The 15,704-nt window shown below is 35.4% G+C and overlaps 1 protein-coding gene across 3 annotated transcripts; it reads left to right on the top strand.

The window, feature by feature from the left end:
• Window positions 1-346: 346 nt before the first annotated feature.
• Window positions 347-14,781, top strand: LOC140962811 (clustered mitochondria protein). Of its 3 annotated transcripts, none has more exons than XM_073421826.1 (29): window positions 347-508; window positions 1,113-1,304; window positions 1,744-1,805; window positions 2,002-2,191; window positions 2,474-2,611; window positions 2,714-2,870; window positions 2,988-3,181; window positions 3,280-3,381; window positions 4,432-4,567; window positions 4,679-4,807; window positions 4,972-5,368; window positions 5,654-5,758; window positions 7,262-7,380; window positions 7,750-7,858; window positions 8,017-8,151; window positions 8,871-8,999; window positions 9,081-9,251; window positions 9,406-9,492; window positions 11,032-11,166; window positions 11,408-11,557; window positions 11,635-11,703; window positions 11,807-11,965; window positions 12,309-12,365; window positions 12,447-12,487; window positions 12,629-12,748; window positions 13,109-13,418; window positions 13,492-13,599; window positions 13,823-13,894; window positions 14,022-14,781. In XM_073421826.1, the coding sequence occupies exons 2-29, from the start codon at window positions 1,115-1,117 to the stop codon at window positions 14,475-14,477; spliced, it is 4,227 nt and encodes a 1,408-aa protein (XP_073277927.1). In that variant the 5' UTR covers window positions 347-508; window positions 1,113-1,114; the 3' UTR covers window positions 14,478-14,781. The 3 variants fall into 3 exon arrangements, with proteins under 3 accessions (XP_073277927.1, XP_073277929.1, XP_073277928.1); XM_073421827.1 differs by having other exon boundaries at window positions 349-508; window positions 1,108-1,304; XM_073421828.1 differs by lacking the exons at window positions 7,750-7,858; window positions 8,017-8,151; window positions 8,871-8,999; window positions 9,081-9,251 and having other exon boundaries at window positions 9,423-9,492.
• The last annotated feature ends 923 nt before the right edge of the window (window positions 14,782-15,704 follow it).

Genomic DNA, 15,704 nt, shown 5'->3' with positions numbered 1-15,704 from the left:
AATTATTTTGTTGTAAAGGATATAACCTATCTAATATAATAAATATAATAACAAATATTCCTAATTAAAAAAAAGAAATAAATTTGTATTTTTTTGTAATAAAGGGCAAATTGGACATTTTAGTTAAATGTCATCGGAAATTGGCCGGAATCACGCGAATATGTACCAATAAAACCATTAATAAAAGTTCATGTACCAATTTGACATTTATTCAATAGTTTATATACCTAATTATTTTTTACTCTTAAATAAATATTGGATCCTCTTTTTTCAGAAAAAGGAAAAAAACAAATGTTTTAAAAAAAAAAAATGTGTGCGTATATATAAATAATGGAGTAGTATAAAGTTGGTCAAGAATCCGCCGTCTCTCAGCCATTTCTCTCCTCTTTACCTACTCTCCTAACTTAAAACCTCAGCAGCCCCGCAAACCCCACAAATCATTGCACATAAACAATCCGGGGAACCACGCCCGGTTGCTACTCAGACGATCGAGCTGCGATTTTAATTGGTATTATTTTGCTATCAATTTTTTGACAGATTCTGATTTTCATTTCATGCTCGCTTAATACATGTATGTACGAGGGTTTGTTTTTCGGTGGCTAGCTTTTGTGAGAGGTCTGTCTAAGACAAGCTAATGCTATTCAGTGACCTGGTTGTTTATCGCAATTTTTTGTTCAATTTTGGATGGTTTAATTAATGGGTTTTTCGACATTTTTTGTTCACATTTGAATGGTTTAATTAATGGGTTTTTCGACGGGTATGCGTTTAGCCGATGTGGTCAAGGACTCGAAGATTTTGTAAATGTTTTTTAAGCTTCTATTTAGGATTTTACTTGTCCTAAATATGGGAATAAAGTTTTTGTCAACTTTTTTCCTGGTTCAATGCGCATTCCTTGTTGGGAAAGTGTCGAAATTAAACTATTGGAGTGTCCTGTTTCAAGCTTGACCTTTATGTTCGGTTGGCTTTGTTTTGTTTTGATGCTCATTAATGGCGGTTTCACCATCAAAGCTTGAAACGAGGAGCTTACTTTGAGAAATTTGATGATCCTTTCATTTTATCAGAAACATGTGCTTGTTACATAATTTAATGAGTATTACTTGACTCAAGGGTAGAGATGGCCGGAAAGTCGAATAGGGGGAGGAATCGCAAAGGGTCAGCTGAGCCCCCTTCTTCCAACCCCACCTCGAATGATATTCCAAGGGACACACATGCTAATGGTGATGGAAGCTCAAATGAATCAACTGAACTGAAGTCTGAGGTAAAGGATAAAGGAATTGCGTCCCACCAGCATCCATCAAAACAAGGTAATGTTCAAGATGCTCCGATTTTTTGTGCTAATTGTAATAATGACAAATTCAGTTCATTTTTAGGACGGCGAAGTTGCACCACTTTTTATTCGAAGGAGCTGTTTTGACTCTTTTCTTGTATAACTTTATCAAATAATAATAAAGAAAGTTTTTGCAGTGTATTTTTTTATGACTAAGGGTTGATTCCCTTAACAGAATCTGGGGACTATTGCATTACCTTAAGAAAAATCCTTCCCTTTTCTGGAGGCCTTCTTATGTGTGTATTTTTCGCTTCATTCTACCGTTATGTGACTCGAATGTTTTTTATGCCACTTGGCTTATTGCAAAAGTCTGCTCATGCACATACACAGTCACACACTGTCACAAATTAGGCCACACTTTATTCATGCATTCAATTTATAACTGACTTAATGATCACTGTTTCATTCTATTGCAGCTGAAGTTCATCTTTATCCCGTTTATGTTAAAACACAAGGAGGCGAGAAGCTTGAGCTGCAAGTAAGCTGTGTACTTTTTTAGTTTGAATCTAGATATGTAGAATGTAGCAGTTTAACTTATTTCCTCAATATTCGCAATTGCTTCAGAAGTTAATGACTACTGGTTTTTAATCATATTTATATATATTTTATCTTTCTTTGACTGACGTAATATTGTTGTTTGAATCCACTTATCTCAAAATTCCTGGTGTTTGTAGTTAAGTCCAGGAGATTCTGTGATGGATGTGAGGCAATTTCTTCTCGATGCTCCTGAGACATGTTTCTGTACTTGCTATGATTTGCTTTTGCATACAAAGGATGGTTCTGTTCATCATCTAGAAGATTATAATGAAATATGTGAAGTGGCTGATATTACTAGTGGGAGCTGTTTTTTGGAGATGGTTCCTGGTAATCTCATTAATATTACCTGGTTTTGTCTTGCACATGCTTAAGCACAAAAATTTAACACTGGCATTTGAACTCACTGATTATTATCATTTACCTTTCATCAACAAGACGTGGGTTGCTTACAAACATGCTTAATTTATGCATGGTAAATTTTGCTGCATGAGATAGTACATCACCTGCTGTGGAAAGTCCTGCAAATAGTTTTTTCACGGCACACATTTGCCATGCATTTCTTCAGTTGTTACTTGCTCCTGGGTTCTAACTTAAATCTGTTCCTTGCAGCATTATATGATGATCGATCTGTCAGAGCACATGTTCATCGAACTAGAGAATTGATTTCTCTTTCGACGCTGCACTCCTCTTTATCCACCACTCTTGCTCTACAACATGAGATAGGCAAAAATGCATCTGGAAAATCAGGTCCTCCTTTTACCTGTTCGGCCTTTATTTGTGTTGGTTTCTTTTTTTTTTTTTTCTCTTTGTATTAATTCTCATTTGTGTACTATTTTTTTCTAAATATAGATGCTGTGAAAGCTGAGGTGCCCGAACTTGATAATTTGGGTTTTATGGATGTTGGTTCTGGTTCCCTAACTAACCTTTTGTCATCATCTTCTAAAGAGATTAAATGCGTGGAAAGTATTGTTTTCTCATCATTGAATCCTCCTCCAAGCTACAGAAGGTTGTCCAAATTCTGAAGCATTGTCACGCTACCAGAGCACATCGAATTTTATGATTTTCACTTGCTCTCAAGATTTGACATCCTCAAATTACTGAGTTTGTTTTTTGCTGCATGTAGGCTTTCTGGAGACTTGATTTATTTGGACATGGTAACTTTGGAAGGAAACAAATATTGTATTACTGGAACAACTAAAGCTTTCTACGTTAACTCCAGCCTTGGGAATGTACTTGATCCAAGGCCTAACAAATCTGCTTTTGAGGCAACAACACTTGTTGGTCTTTTGCAAAAGATAAGCCCTAAATTCAAGAAAGGTACCACAAAATGTCATCTAACTGGTCTAATAATTTGTGCCTGAAAGTTAAAAATCTAATGTTTAGCATATCACTTTCATTTTCTTTTCTTATTCAAGCTTTTCGCGAAATTTTGGAGCAGAAGGCCTCCGCACATCCCTTTGAAAATGTTCAATCTCTATTACAACCAAATTCGTGGATTGGCTCGTATCCTGTTCCTGGTATGTTCAAATTTTTGTAACAGTCATTTTGATGCTTTTAAGCCATTGAGATTTATGAGATAGTGTACTTATATTTTCTTACTATTCTCTATGTTATAGACATTAAACATCTTAATCTTTGATTGGGCTGGTTGGAGCGGTGGTAGTTAATCTTTTAACTTAAAAGTATTGTGTCTTATGTTTTTCAACATGTTGACTTAGACCATCCTCAAGTTATTTTCAGTTATTTTCTCAATCATTTCAAGTCCCTCCTTGGATTATATTGTGAAACTTCTCCTCATTTCACCTCCTTTTCATTTCTTATGAAAATACTAATTTTTTTGTTTGAGGGAGAAAAAAGAAGTAATTTTTCACCTGATCTTTTGGGAACATTTTGTCCAATTATAAATCATCCAAAAACTTTAATTCTGAAAGGCTTTTGGGATTGTGCTATTTTGATATTTCAAGCATCTTTCTTCATACCCTCATGTTGATCTCAGCCAGGGAATGTGAATTTGTAGGTCATCCAGATGTATTGTGTGGACCTGCATATTTTCATCAAGATTTAACTTGATTTAGTGCTTAATTTTAGACAAATTATGGTAGTATCTTTAGAAGATTCATTACCGGAGATGGATTTCGTTCAGGATCAACTAATGTAACGAAAAGTTGTCGGCCTTTTTTGTGTGACTTGTTCTGGGATGATTTTACTAGAGATACATTTAACTAATCTTGGCTTTTATTCTAGTTGATTCATTTTGTTCTGTTGGTTATATAGTCACGTTGTGCGTAATCAGCATTTTTATTGATTATATATATATTTGGTTAGTTTCAGAATGCATTTAACAGATTGCCATTCATTGGCTTCGCTAAGATAAACTTAGCTAAACCATTTTCCTCTTTTTCATTTTTATTGTCCTATTTCACCGTGTTTGGATTTTCTCAACTTTTCAGTTGTCTTGATTTTGTGTGGAATTGAATTGTTGAAATCGTAATGAAACAGTTTAGATTGGTACGTGTTTGTTTTATCTATTTTATCTATGCAAGTCTCATGGATGGTGGTAATTTCAGATCACAAGCGCGATGGAGCTAGAGCTGAAAATTCTCTTACCCTTTCTTTTGGAAGTGAGTTAGTTGGCATGCAAAGAGATTGGAATGAAGAGTTACAGTCTTGTCGAGAGTTCCCCCATGCTACACATCAGGAAAGGTGCAAGTTGTTTTTGCATCTTTGCCCATGCCCCATTGATTGCGTACCTAGGTAATATTACAGTAAGATCAAGTCGATTTGAGTTTCTCACTGTCTGTATTGCTATTGTAGGATTCTGAGAGATAGGGCTCTCTACAAAGTGACATCAGACTTTGTTGACGCTGCTACTAGTGGTGCTATTGGGGTGATTAGCAGATGTATTCCACCTATTAATCCAACGGATCCAGAGTGCTTCCATATGTAAGTATTGAGTCGTATATATGTTTGTGCGCGAGATCTCTCTATTCTTTTTGTGTGTTTTCTCTCTCTGCGGTCTTTCGTATTTGAGCTTTTCCGCCTCCATTTTCCCCTGAACTTGCATTTAGGAATGACTTATGTATCATTAATACTGGTGTATTACTCAGGTACGTTCACAACAACATATTCTTCAGTTTCGCGGTTGATGCGGATCTTGAACAACTGTCCCGGAAGCAGTCATCTGAAGATAACTCTAAAACTGACAACGTAGCCTCAATGCAGAGTTCTTCTGAGAAGAAATATAACAATTTGACCCAAGGAGCTTCTAGATTTTCTGATGCAGATGAGTCTGTTGTCTGCGATACAGAAAATAATATTGACATCAATGCCTTATCCCCTGATATGCCTGCAGAGGCCCAGTTAGCTGAAAGCGAACAGGCCACATATGCAAGTGCTAACAATGACTTGAGAGGCACCAAGGCTTACCAAGAAGCTGATGTTCCGGGGTTGTACAATCTTGCTATGGCAATAATTGATTACCGAGGTCATAGAGTTGTAGCACAGGTGTGTATACTCAAACTTATCTTGAAAAGAGAGCAGCAAGTTTAAAAGAATTTTTAGATGTCGAAGTCAAATATAATAGAGTGTTGGTTAGATTTTAAAGTAAAATGTAGCTTCCACCCTATCTAATGATCATCTCATGTGTGCTATTATTATCATGTTTACAATGCTTTATGTGAATATTTTAGTATCTTATACAGAATATATTGATACAATAAGATGCTTATTCCCTTGGCGTAATAATTCTTTTTTGGGTTGTGTTATTTCATTCCTTTCCTCTTCTTCCAGAGTGTCTTGCCGGGAATTCTTCAAGGCGACAAATCCGAATCCCTTTTGTATGGTTCTGTTGACAATGGCAAGAAAATATGCTGGAGTGAAGATTTTCATTCCAAGGTATAAATAAGCAGAGTCTTTCTAGTATTAGTTTTTTTTCCTTCCTAAAATCAGTTTGTGTATATTTTCCATATTCAATCATATCTAGTTGAATACTTCTATAGAGTTTTTCCAATAATTTCAATTTTTATTTGAATATTCACCATTCGAAATTTCATTCCTGTCTTGCCTTACAAATAGTTAACGAGAAACACGCTATCTAATTTACCATTATCAATTAAACAATCTCAGCGGGAGATAAAGATCTAATTAACAACACAAACTCAGCATTTTCAATTAATTTAGTCAATTACGTTCCCTAAAAATAGATAAATTCCAAAGCAAAAAATTATGAATATCAATTGCTTCAAAAACTAGACGGATCAAATAATTACGGACTTGATATTTAATTTAGCAGTAAATTATACAAATAAAAATTAATTCGCCAATCTAGCAATCAATGAACAATCAATAATCATGAAAAACCGAAAAATAATATCAATATAAATCAATCAAAATTATGCATAAACCTCAAATCTCACAAATTAATAAAATTCCAAGGTTTTGTCTTCCTCAATAAAGAACTAAAATTTAGCAACTGAAGACCATAAAATCTGACAAGAAAATAAAATTATGAAAGCAAATAATAAAGCCTCGAAGAAATATGTAGTACGAAAGTCTTGCAAAGTAAGCCTCCTATATGCAAAAATATAATCCAATGAAATAGATATATCCTCTTGTATTGTTTTCTTATTCCATATTTTTGTCTCCCTCCGGACTCCTGAATATTAATGTTCAAAAATTTGGCAGAGTTCTTCTTGCAGTTCCCTTAATTTCCAAGATTTGGTGAGATTTGACGTGGCACGGTCGGTTCTTTATATTTTGCCTTGTTGGATCATGCTTCAATTCTTTAATTTATTTCCTTACGGTGTTGATTCACGCCTCTATATTATGCATCTTGGCTTGTGTTTTTTTCAGCAACAATTTGTTGTCTTATTATTTCCTCTTCAATACACGAATCACACACCACTCAAAGCACAAGGTTTTGCGTCATGTTTCTTCATTGATTCTCTCTCTACCAGCAGCGATTCTTTTTTTTTCTTTCTTTTGTTGCTTCGTGTTTCTGCATCGCATTCTAAACAAATTTCTTGTGCTTCTCACGGCTATCCCTTTGGTTTGTATTTAAATGCCTGCACCTTTTGCTCATCAATTGAATTCTTTTTCTTTCTTACCTTGTGGTGTGATGTCGGTGTGCCAGACATCCAAATTCATCTATTTTTCTGCCATTTTGACTTGATTTCTTCACTTTCACATATATGCATTCAAGATTCATGATTAGGAACTATAAAATCAATAGAAACAATTAAAATAAATTAAGTCAAACAAATATGTCAAAATATAAACTGTCATATCTTAGCTTTATTCAATCAAGTTGAAATTCAAAATTGTTTTTCATGAATCATTAGTTTTCGTATTAATGCATTCACCTGAAGTATATCATCTTTATCTTTATTTTTCTTGTAGGTACTAGAAGCTGCCAAACGTCTTCATCTGAAGGAGAATACTGTGCTGGATGGATCTGGTAAAGTTTTCAAGCTAGCTGCTCCTGTTGAGTGTAAAGGAATAGTTGGTAGCGATGACAGGTTAAATTTTCTCCTTCAAAATTGTGTTGTCAATCCTCTATTTAGCTTCTGTCAGAGATATTTTCCTTTGTGAAATAATTCAACATTTCACGTAAATGCAGCAGTATTTGTAGATTTCTGGAAGGATATATCAATTCCATCTATTTCGTGCACTCTTGTTTAAGACCTGTAACATTTTCAGGCCACTTGTTGCGGCCATTTTTTGTTGATATTTGAATCTTCTTTCTTTTTCCTTGGTCCAGAGGGTGCGTGGGTATGAGCGTTTGTTTAGGGGCTGATGCGTGCAGTTGTGATTTCTCATATATCATTCCTGCTTCATTACTTTTTATGCTTGATCACATTTTAGGTCGTGATGTTTTTTGTGTTCAGACATTATCTTTTGGACTTGATGAGAGTCACACCTCGTGATGCCAATTATATGGGGCCAGGTTCCAGATTTTGTATTTTGAGACCTGAACTGATAACTGCATTTTGCCATGTAAGATCTTGAACCAATGACTGCCTTTTTGCCTTGTAGGATCATGAACTAATAACTGCCATTTGCCATTCTAGATTAGACTTTTCACTTTTGTTCATCAGCATATCTTCTAAAATATTTAGATATTGTGGATTCCTAAGCTTTGGATGATTGAATAGGCTGAAGCGGCTGAAAATTCTGAATGTGGGGTTGAATCTGAAGAGACTACTGTTGAATCTGAAGAATCAAGCATTAGTAATGCTGAAGAAGTGAATAAAGCCAAGGAAAGTGCAACATCAAATAGTGACACACAAGTAAATGTTTTGTGGGAGTAACTTTTTATGATGCTAACTACTTTTAGCCACTACATATGGTGTTGTGAAAATAAATTGGTATGTAAATGTGTGTCAAGTGTTAACCAAAAGGATGTGTCCTATCACATTGTCCGGACACATCCCATATTACAGCCCTGCCTATCAAAATCAGCTGAAGCAAGAGACCTTGATCTTAAAGTTTGCTGGTCAAAATTACATAAGAAAATTTATAATGCTGGGACCAACATTTCAAAACCATGGTTTTGAACAAAATATATGTACTGTAAATACCATCTTCTGTGATAGGCCAAAAATCAGAAGGATAACAACTTGCATTCAGTTATCATAAAAGGTGTCATATATATAAACGAAATAGGTGTACAGTAATGTCAATTAGACATGTAGATTTTAAGTTGATTTTCCCAACTCTTAGCTTGTTGCTGCAAAATTATAGAACCTCACATCTGCTATGAGCTCTGGACAGACTGCAATTTAGGGTCACTGTGACCTAATTCTACTACGTTCTAATGTGTGTATTTCCAGTTTCTCACGACTGTGATAACCTCTGAACTGACTGCAATTTTGCTGCATGGCCGTGAGATTATTATTACCTAATTTTACTGCTATCTGTTGTGTTTTCTCTGGCATATATTCCAGATTTAAGTGTTTATTGCTACACCTATTTCTGGTCACATATGATTGTCAATGGGTTGCTGCAGGTTGTGGAAAATGGTGCAAAGAAACACTTTCAAGAAATTGGTTCTCAATCTGAAAGTAAAGATGCAAAAAGTGAGATATTATTCAACCCCAATGTTTTTACTGAATTTAAGCTTGCTGGGAGTCAAGAGGTATCTTGTAATTTTTTTAACATGTTTTATTTCACTAATATCTGGAAATTATGTTGATATTCCACCCACAATATTTCTCAGGAGATCACTGCAGATGAGGAACATGTGCGGAAAGCAAGTTTACATCTTAAAGATGTCGTACTACCTAAATTCATACAAGATCTTCGTACCCTTGAGGTTTCACCAATGGATGGGCAAACTTTAACTGAAGCTCTTCATGCCCACGGGATTAACGTTCGTTACATCGGAAAAGTAATAATAAGTCCTGGACGGGTCCTCAGTTCGTTTTTTTATGATCGCATACATGTGTTTTTTTGTAGCTTTATCTTGAAAACTAAGGTTTATGGTGCAGGGATCTCTTGCTTGCTTCGAATGGCTGATTTTTTTTTTTGGATTGGTGCTACAGGTTGCTGAAGGGACCAGAGACATGCCTCACCTATGGGATCTTTGTTCTACTGAGATTGTTGTCAGATCTGCTAAGCATATTATCAAGGTGACCGTCAATAGTTAACTGATTGTTTAATGGGGTTGCTTATGCTGAGTTGTGTATGTTTATCCATGATTGCAGCCACTGATGAATATCTGAGGACCAACAACTTTGTTGTTCTCAAAACTCTTAAAATTACATTATTTTAATTAATGATTTGTCAACTGCACCAATTCATCCCTAAACTACAAATTGTGTATGTGTATCTGTGCTCACCTTTTTACCCAAATCTACCTTCAAATTGACTGTGTATTTGGGTGTTTCTTGTCCAACTATTCTTCCATTAAACAATTAGTTAACTATTCTTCCATTAAACAATTGTCCAACTATTCTTCCATTAAACAATTAGTTAAAATATTGTTCAACCACACTTTAGATCCTGGCTATGACTGATTGGCTTCTTTGTAAGGAATTGTTAATTTTGGCGAAGACTAATTAACTCCATTATTAAATGGGTACTATACTTCTTTCTTCCTGGTTTCCTTTGGAGACTTGGCCTAAAATGTGGTATGCTGTTATGTAGGTGTTACTCTAACATCATGATTTTTAGTTGAAAGTTCTTGGGTCTTGGCACAGTTAATAACACAAGGCAAACTTGTGGGAATTGGACCTGGCACATCATTTGTCCTTTTTATTATAGCATTCCCTTGATTCTGTTAATCCTTTTTGGCTTTTTTTGCCTTAAATCTTGTAGTCTTGTCAAATTTCAATTGTGAGTGAACACTCTCGAGTTCCAGTATCATTTTTCATTTACCTCTATTCACTATCATGTAGGAATCTACTGAAAGAACGAAAATTGAAAATATTGAAGCTGGGTGTTAAATTTCACTTCAGTGCTTAAATTTATCACAGATAAGGTCATGAGATCCTTTTGTTGTACGTATGGCCATGAAATGAATTCATCGAATTTGACATGATCACATAGTTGTAATTTCATTATTTGCCTAAATTGCAGCCTGGCTTTTCTTTATTCATCTTACATATATTATGATAAATGATAATAGAGTGAATGGATTATGACGCTGAAGTATGACGCCAGTTATACATCTAGTGGAACATTAATTAACTCATAGTCACACATACTGCAATTCAACACTCAGGGATGCGACATCGACCTTCCATTCTCATTACTAGATGATGCAAATTTTGTTTATCGATTCTTCTTTGTTGGTAGATTGAAATTGTGCGGTTCCTTCAACTTTTGAGATGAATGGTTTACTCATTCTTTTATTTAATAATAATATAAGCCGCTTTTATCGAGTTCTTGGCCTGATTTTCTTTTGAAGAATCCCGTTACGTATTTCACATGTTTTCTTTCTTACAATGTATGAAATTTTTAAGGTGCCATTGATTTTTGGGATGCTTTTGTATTCAGAATTTTTTCTGATTCTCGTGAATGATTAGGAGTTGAAGCTATTATCTGGGGTTGAGGCTTTTACCAATGCTAAATTTCGTTTGTCTGTATACTCTTTTCAAAGGCTAGAGTTTTTGGTTGTTATATATGATAATTAAGTTTTACCTAATCATAATCTCCTGGACCTGCAGGACATCTTAAGAGACACAGAGGATCACGATCTTGGGCATGCAATGTCACATTTTTTCAACTGTTTTTGTGGAACTGTCCAGTCTGCCCCTGCTAAAGGTGTTGCAAATAACACACCTCCCAAAAACCAGAAGAAGGTAGGCAAACATCATCGTGATCTTCTGAATGTTTGTAATGCCTTGTTTTTCTTTTCTCACTTGATCTAGAAATTCTATTTAGGTGTTTCCTGCTTCTTTTTAAGATAAAGATTTTCATTGGGTGTATGCAAATGAATTATTATTATTATTATTAGTACAGATGTAGCTGTATGTTGTTTTTTTGGCACATTAGTCAAATCGTGTCCAGTTATCCTGACTTCCATAATTGCAAATTTTAAAGGATCATATAGGGCATCCTGTATCTGGTAAGTCGCCTAAGGCACAAACCAAGTTTAGAGCATATGCAAGGAAGAAACAGTCCTCATATTTGAGTATCACCTCTGAAAGTTTGTGGTTTGACATCCAGGAATTTTCAAAACTCAAATATCAGGTATCTTTGTCTTGCTTTATTTTATTCTGCATCTCTCTAGGTGGAAACATTTTTGTTAATATTATTTGAATGTGCAGTTCGAGTTGCCAAAAGATGCGAGGCTGAGGGTGAGAAAAATTTCCGTACTACGAAATCTTTGCCAAAAGGTAATATTTTTTTATGATGACTGAAAATATATTTGAGTTTCATTCTACAACGGTGCAAGTATGACAGTTTATTTATTGGAATATGATTATCATTTTTTAATAGGTCGGAATTACCCTTGCTGCTCACAAGTTTGATCTGGATTCCCCAACGCCTTTCCAAGTTGCAGATATATTAAATCTACAACCTGTGATGAAGCATTCCATTCCAGTTTGCTCAGAAGCCAAGGAACTCGTTGAGACAGGAAAGGTTCAATTAGCAGAGGTATTAACATGTCAGCAGAAAAAATATTACTTGTAGGAACTAAATTTGCAGTACCACTGTACCAGCTATCGAGTGTGTTTGTTCTCAGATTAACATTATTCTATGTGATTGGAAATTGTTTTTTGTTCACTTGTGTAAGATATTGGAAACAGGTTGAAAGTAAAAAATCTTGATACTTCTATTTAAAAAATTGAACTTGATTATACTCTATCCTTTTGTTCGAATTTGTTGAGAGGTCAGATTTCCCTGTTTTCCTGAAAAATAGTTTCAAACTCTCTGTGATCGGAAGCTCTTGTTGGACTTGTTACCATGAGAAATTAGAAATTTTTTATTGCTTTTTCAGGGAATGCTTAGCGAGGCATACACTCTATTTTCTGAGGCTTTCGCTATACTCCAGCAGGTGTGATCATTTAATTTTTGAATGGTCTGTTGTCACTCATTGTTTTATGCGTCATGATAATGTGCAAACATAAAAATGCAGGTTACTGGTCCGATGCACCGAGAGGTTGCTAATTGTTGCCGGTAATTATTGTTGAACTCTATCTTTCTATCTATCTAATGTTCATGTCACTGGCATTAATCAAGGCATCAAAACTTTAGCCTTTCGAATTTACATATGCTAGTTCTACCAAGATATTTCTAACATCGACGTTTTATCACCAGCTACTTGGCCATGGTTTTATATCACGCTGGAGATATGGCTGGAGCCATCATGCAACAGCACAAGGAACTAATTATTAATGAACGTTGCCTTGGACTGGACCATCCTGATACTGCTCACAGGCATACATCATTTTCCCTTTTACTCATTTACTATGTTTTACACTATCAGCATTTTAGGACCTTTTTTTATCACTGTTTGTTCAGTTAATTGATTCAGCTGGCTGATTCCAGTTATCACTCGGGGGATGGATTAAATACTTTGATGAAATTACTATGAGGCTGATGACAAGGATTTATCTTAATGTTGTAACTAATCATTATTTGAAATTAGTTTTCATTCATCTGAAATAAAATTTTAGTAGGCTGACTAGTTGTGGTATGAGACGCTGGATGCTTCTATGCTGCAATACCCTCTCGGATGTTTTATATCTTTCATTACTCTCATGACCTTATATTGCTTATACTTGTATTTTGCTGCAGTTATGGGAATATGGCTCTGTTCTACCATGGTCTCAACCAGACGGAGCTTGCGTTGCGCCATATGTCAAGGGCATTGCTCCTCTTAGGTTTGTCATCTGGCCCAGATCACCCTGATGTTGCTGCTACTTTTATAAATGTCGCAATGATGTATCAAGATATTGGAAAGATGGACACTGCCCTTCGATACTTGCAAGAAGCGTTAAAAAAGAATGAAAGACTGCTAGGAGAGGAGCATATTCAAACTGCTGTGTGTTATCATGCTTTGGCAATTGCATTTAATTGCATGGGTGCCTTCAAACTTTCTCACCAGGTTGCTACCTTATCTGAATATCTGTTTGGATGCAATTGACTATCCTTGTATATTTAATCTTTCGATGTAACAGCATGAAAAGAAAACTTATGATATTCTTGTGAAACAACTTGGAGAGGACGACTCCAGAACACGGGATTCTCAGAACTGGATGAATACATTCAAGATGCGTGAGGCTCAGGTTATTTCTGTTGCCTGTTAATTAATCTGTTGTTGGCGCATCGATATTTATATATTTTTGTTCTTCTGCCATATAAAAAATAAATCTGTTATTGGCGCATTGTTATTTATTTATATATTTTTGTTCTTCTGCCATATAAAAAATAAATAAAATATAGATTAAAATCCCTTTCTGCCCACCCAATACCTTTTGAGAGAAAATAACATGTTTTACATGCCGACAGATGACTGCACAAAAGCAGAAAGGTCAGGCTTTGAATGCTGCCTCTGCTCAAAAGGCTATTGATATTCTCAAGGTATTTGTTCATCTCTCATACTTTCTTGTTCGAGCTCGTTCTCGGTGTTTGCTTTTGGTTAAGATATTATTGAACTCTTGGAAGCAACCTTTGAAAGGTTTTTATTCACGTTATATGCATGTACCAGGCTCATCCAGACCTGATACACGCATTTCAAGCTGCTGCCGGTGGTAATGGTGCCGCGGCAAACAAATCATTCAACAGTGCCATCATCGGAGAAGCCCTCCCACGAGGCAGGGGTGTTGATGAAAGAGCAGCTCGAGCTGCTGCAGAAGCACGAAAGAAAGCAGCGGCCAGAGGTCTTTTGACTCGCCCTCATGGAGTTCCTGTCCAAGCTTTACCACCACTCAATCAGTTCCTCAACATTATAAATTCAGGGACGACCCCTGATGCTGTAGACAATAATGCACCAGATGGGGAAAAGAAAGACGCCAACTCTAACGTTATAAACGGAAAGCCAGATTCCAAAGAGAATTTATTGAAACCAGGTCAACAAGACCAGGCTCCACCAGTTGGGTTAGGATCAGGGTTGGCTGCTTTGGATGCCAAGAAGCAGAAATCTAAAGCCAAAGCCACATCTTGACTCGAGTCTCGCTGTGAAGTTCTTGAGGTTCACCTTTTCAGTGACTTGGGTGTGGTTTTGATAAGAAATAGTCTTGTTTTGCGCCCTGCGAATCGAGTTACAGGCTCCCTATGTGCACTCTGATTCAAGAAATGGAAGAGTGTAGAGAGGTTCCTGTGTTCTGTTTCCGATATAATCTATTCTTTCAGTAATCGTGCTCCTGAAAATACCGCTTTAGGAAGAATATGTCAAAATATTGATTTATGATAAATATATGTAATGTCATTAGAACGAATAACATATGGAAACATCTTTCCTTTCTTGATTTTGTTGTCTGAAACGTGAAATATTTTTTTTATTTTATTTTTTAACTTGAAAACGTGAAATAGTTTTGGATGCTCACTATCCAGTTTTTCTCCCCTTTAGTTTTATTTATTTATGAGGTTTTTAATCCTCTTTCTTGCTTAAATGTTGATTTCAGGTCAGTTAGCTTGGAGTTGAGGAATCATTAGGGGTGGGTACGGTACGGTATACTGTATCGAACTATGGTATCGTATACTGTACCGTAAATATCGGTATGGAAAAATCCATACCGATACCGGAAATTTTCGGTATATCGAATTTTCGATATGAAAAAGTTCATACCGGATACCGTACCGACACCGAAAAAATGTCGGTATACCGAAAATATTTTCGGTATACCGAATTTCAGTATACCGACATTTTTTCGATATACCGAACTTAAATTTAAAAAAAATTTAAAAAAATTATTTTCGGTATTTCAGTATATATCGGAATACCGAAAAAAAATATTTATTTACCGATACCGAAAATTTTTTCGGTAATTTCGGTACGATATTTCGATATTTCGGTATATTTTCCCAGTCGAATCATACATATAACACTGATCTGATTTACTTGTTGAGACCTAACCCAATCTTCATAGATTTCTAGAAATATTTTCGTACGAACTTTTATTTTAAAATCTATATTGCTTCCGATCCAAAGTGAATTATCGTAACGTAATTATTTATTTGTTGAAAATGAGAGATTCAAGTTTTTTTTAAAAAATTAGAGTTAGATATCTAAGATTGGGTATTGTCGGTGATATATTAATTAAATTACGTCTCTTGTGAGATACTTTTGCAGATAGATATATTCTTAAGACGAGTCAAGATACGATACATACATTTAATGAAAAATTAAAATTTTTTTATGAGTCGGATAAATTACATATCATGTAAGTTA

This window comes from Primulina huaijiensis, chromosome 17 (assembly GCF_012295235.1).
Source record: "Primulina huaijiensis isolate GDHJ02 chromosome 17, ASM1229523v2, whole genome shotgun sequence".
NCBI classification, from domain to species: domain Eukaryota; kingdom Viridiplantae; phylum Streptophyta; class Magnoliopsida; order Lamiales; family Gesneriaceae; genus Primulina; species Primulina huaijiensis.
The sequence above is the reverse complement of the archived record's forward strand: the minus strand, read 5'-3'. Positions and strand labels throughout refer to the sequence as shown.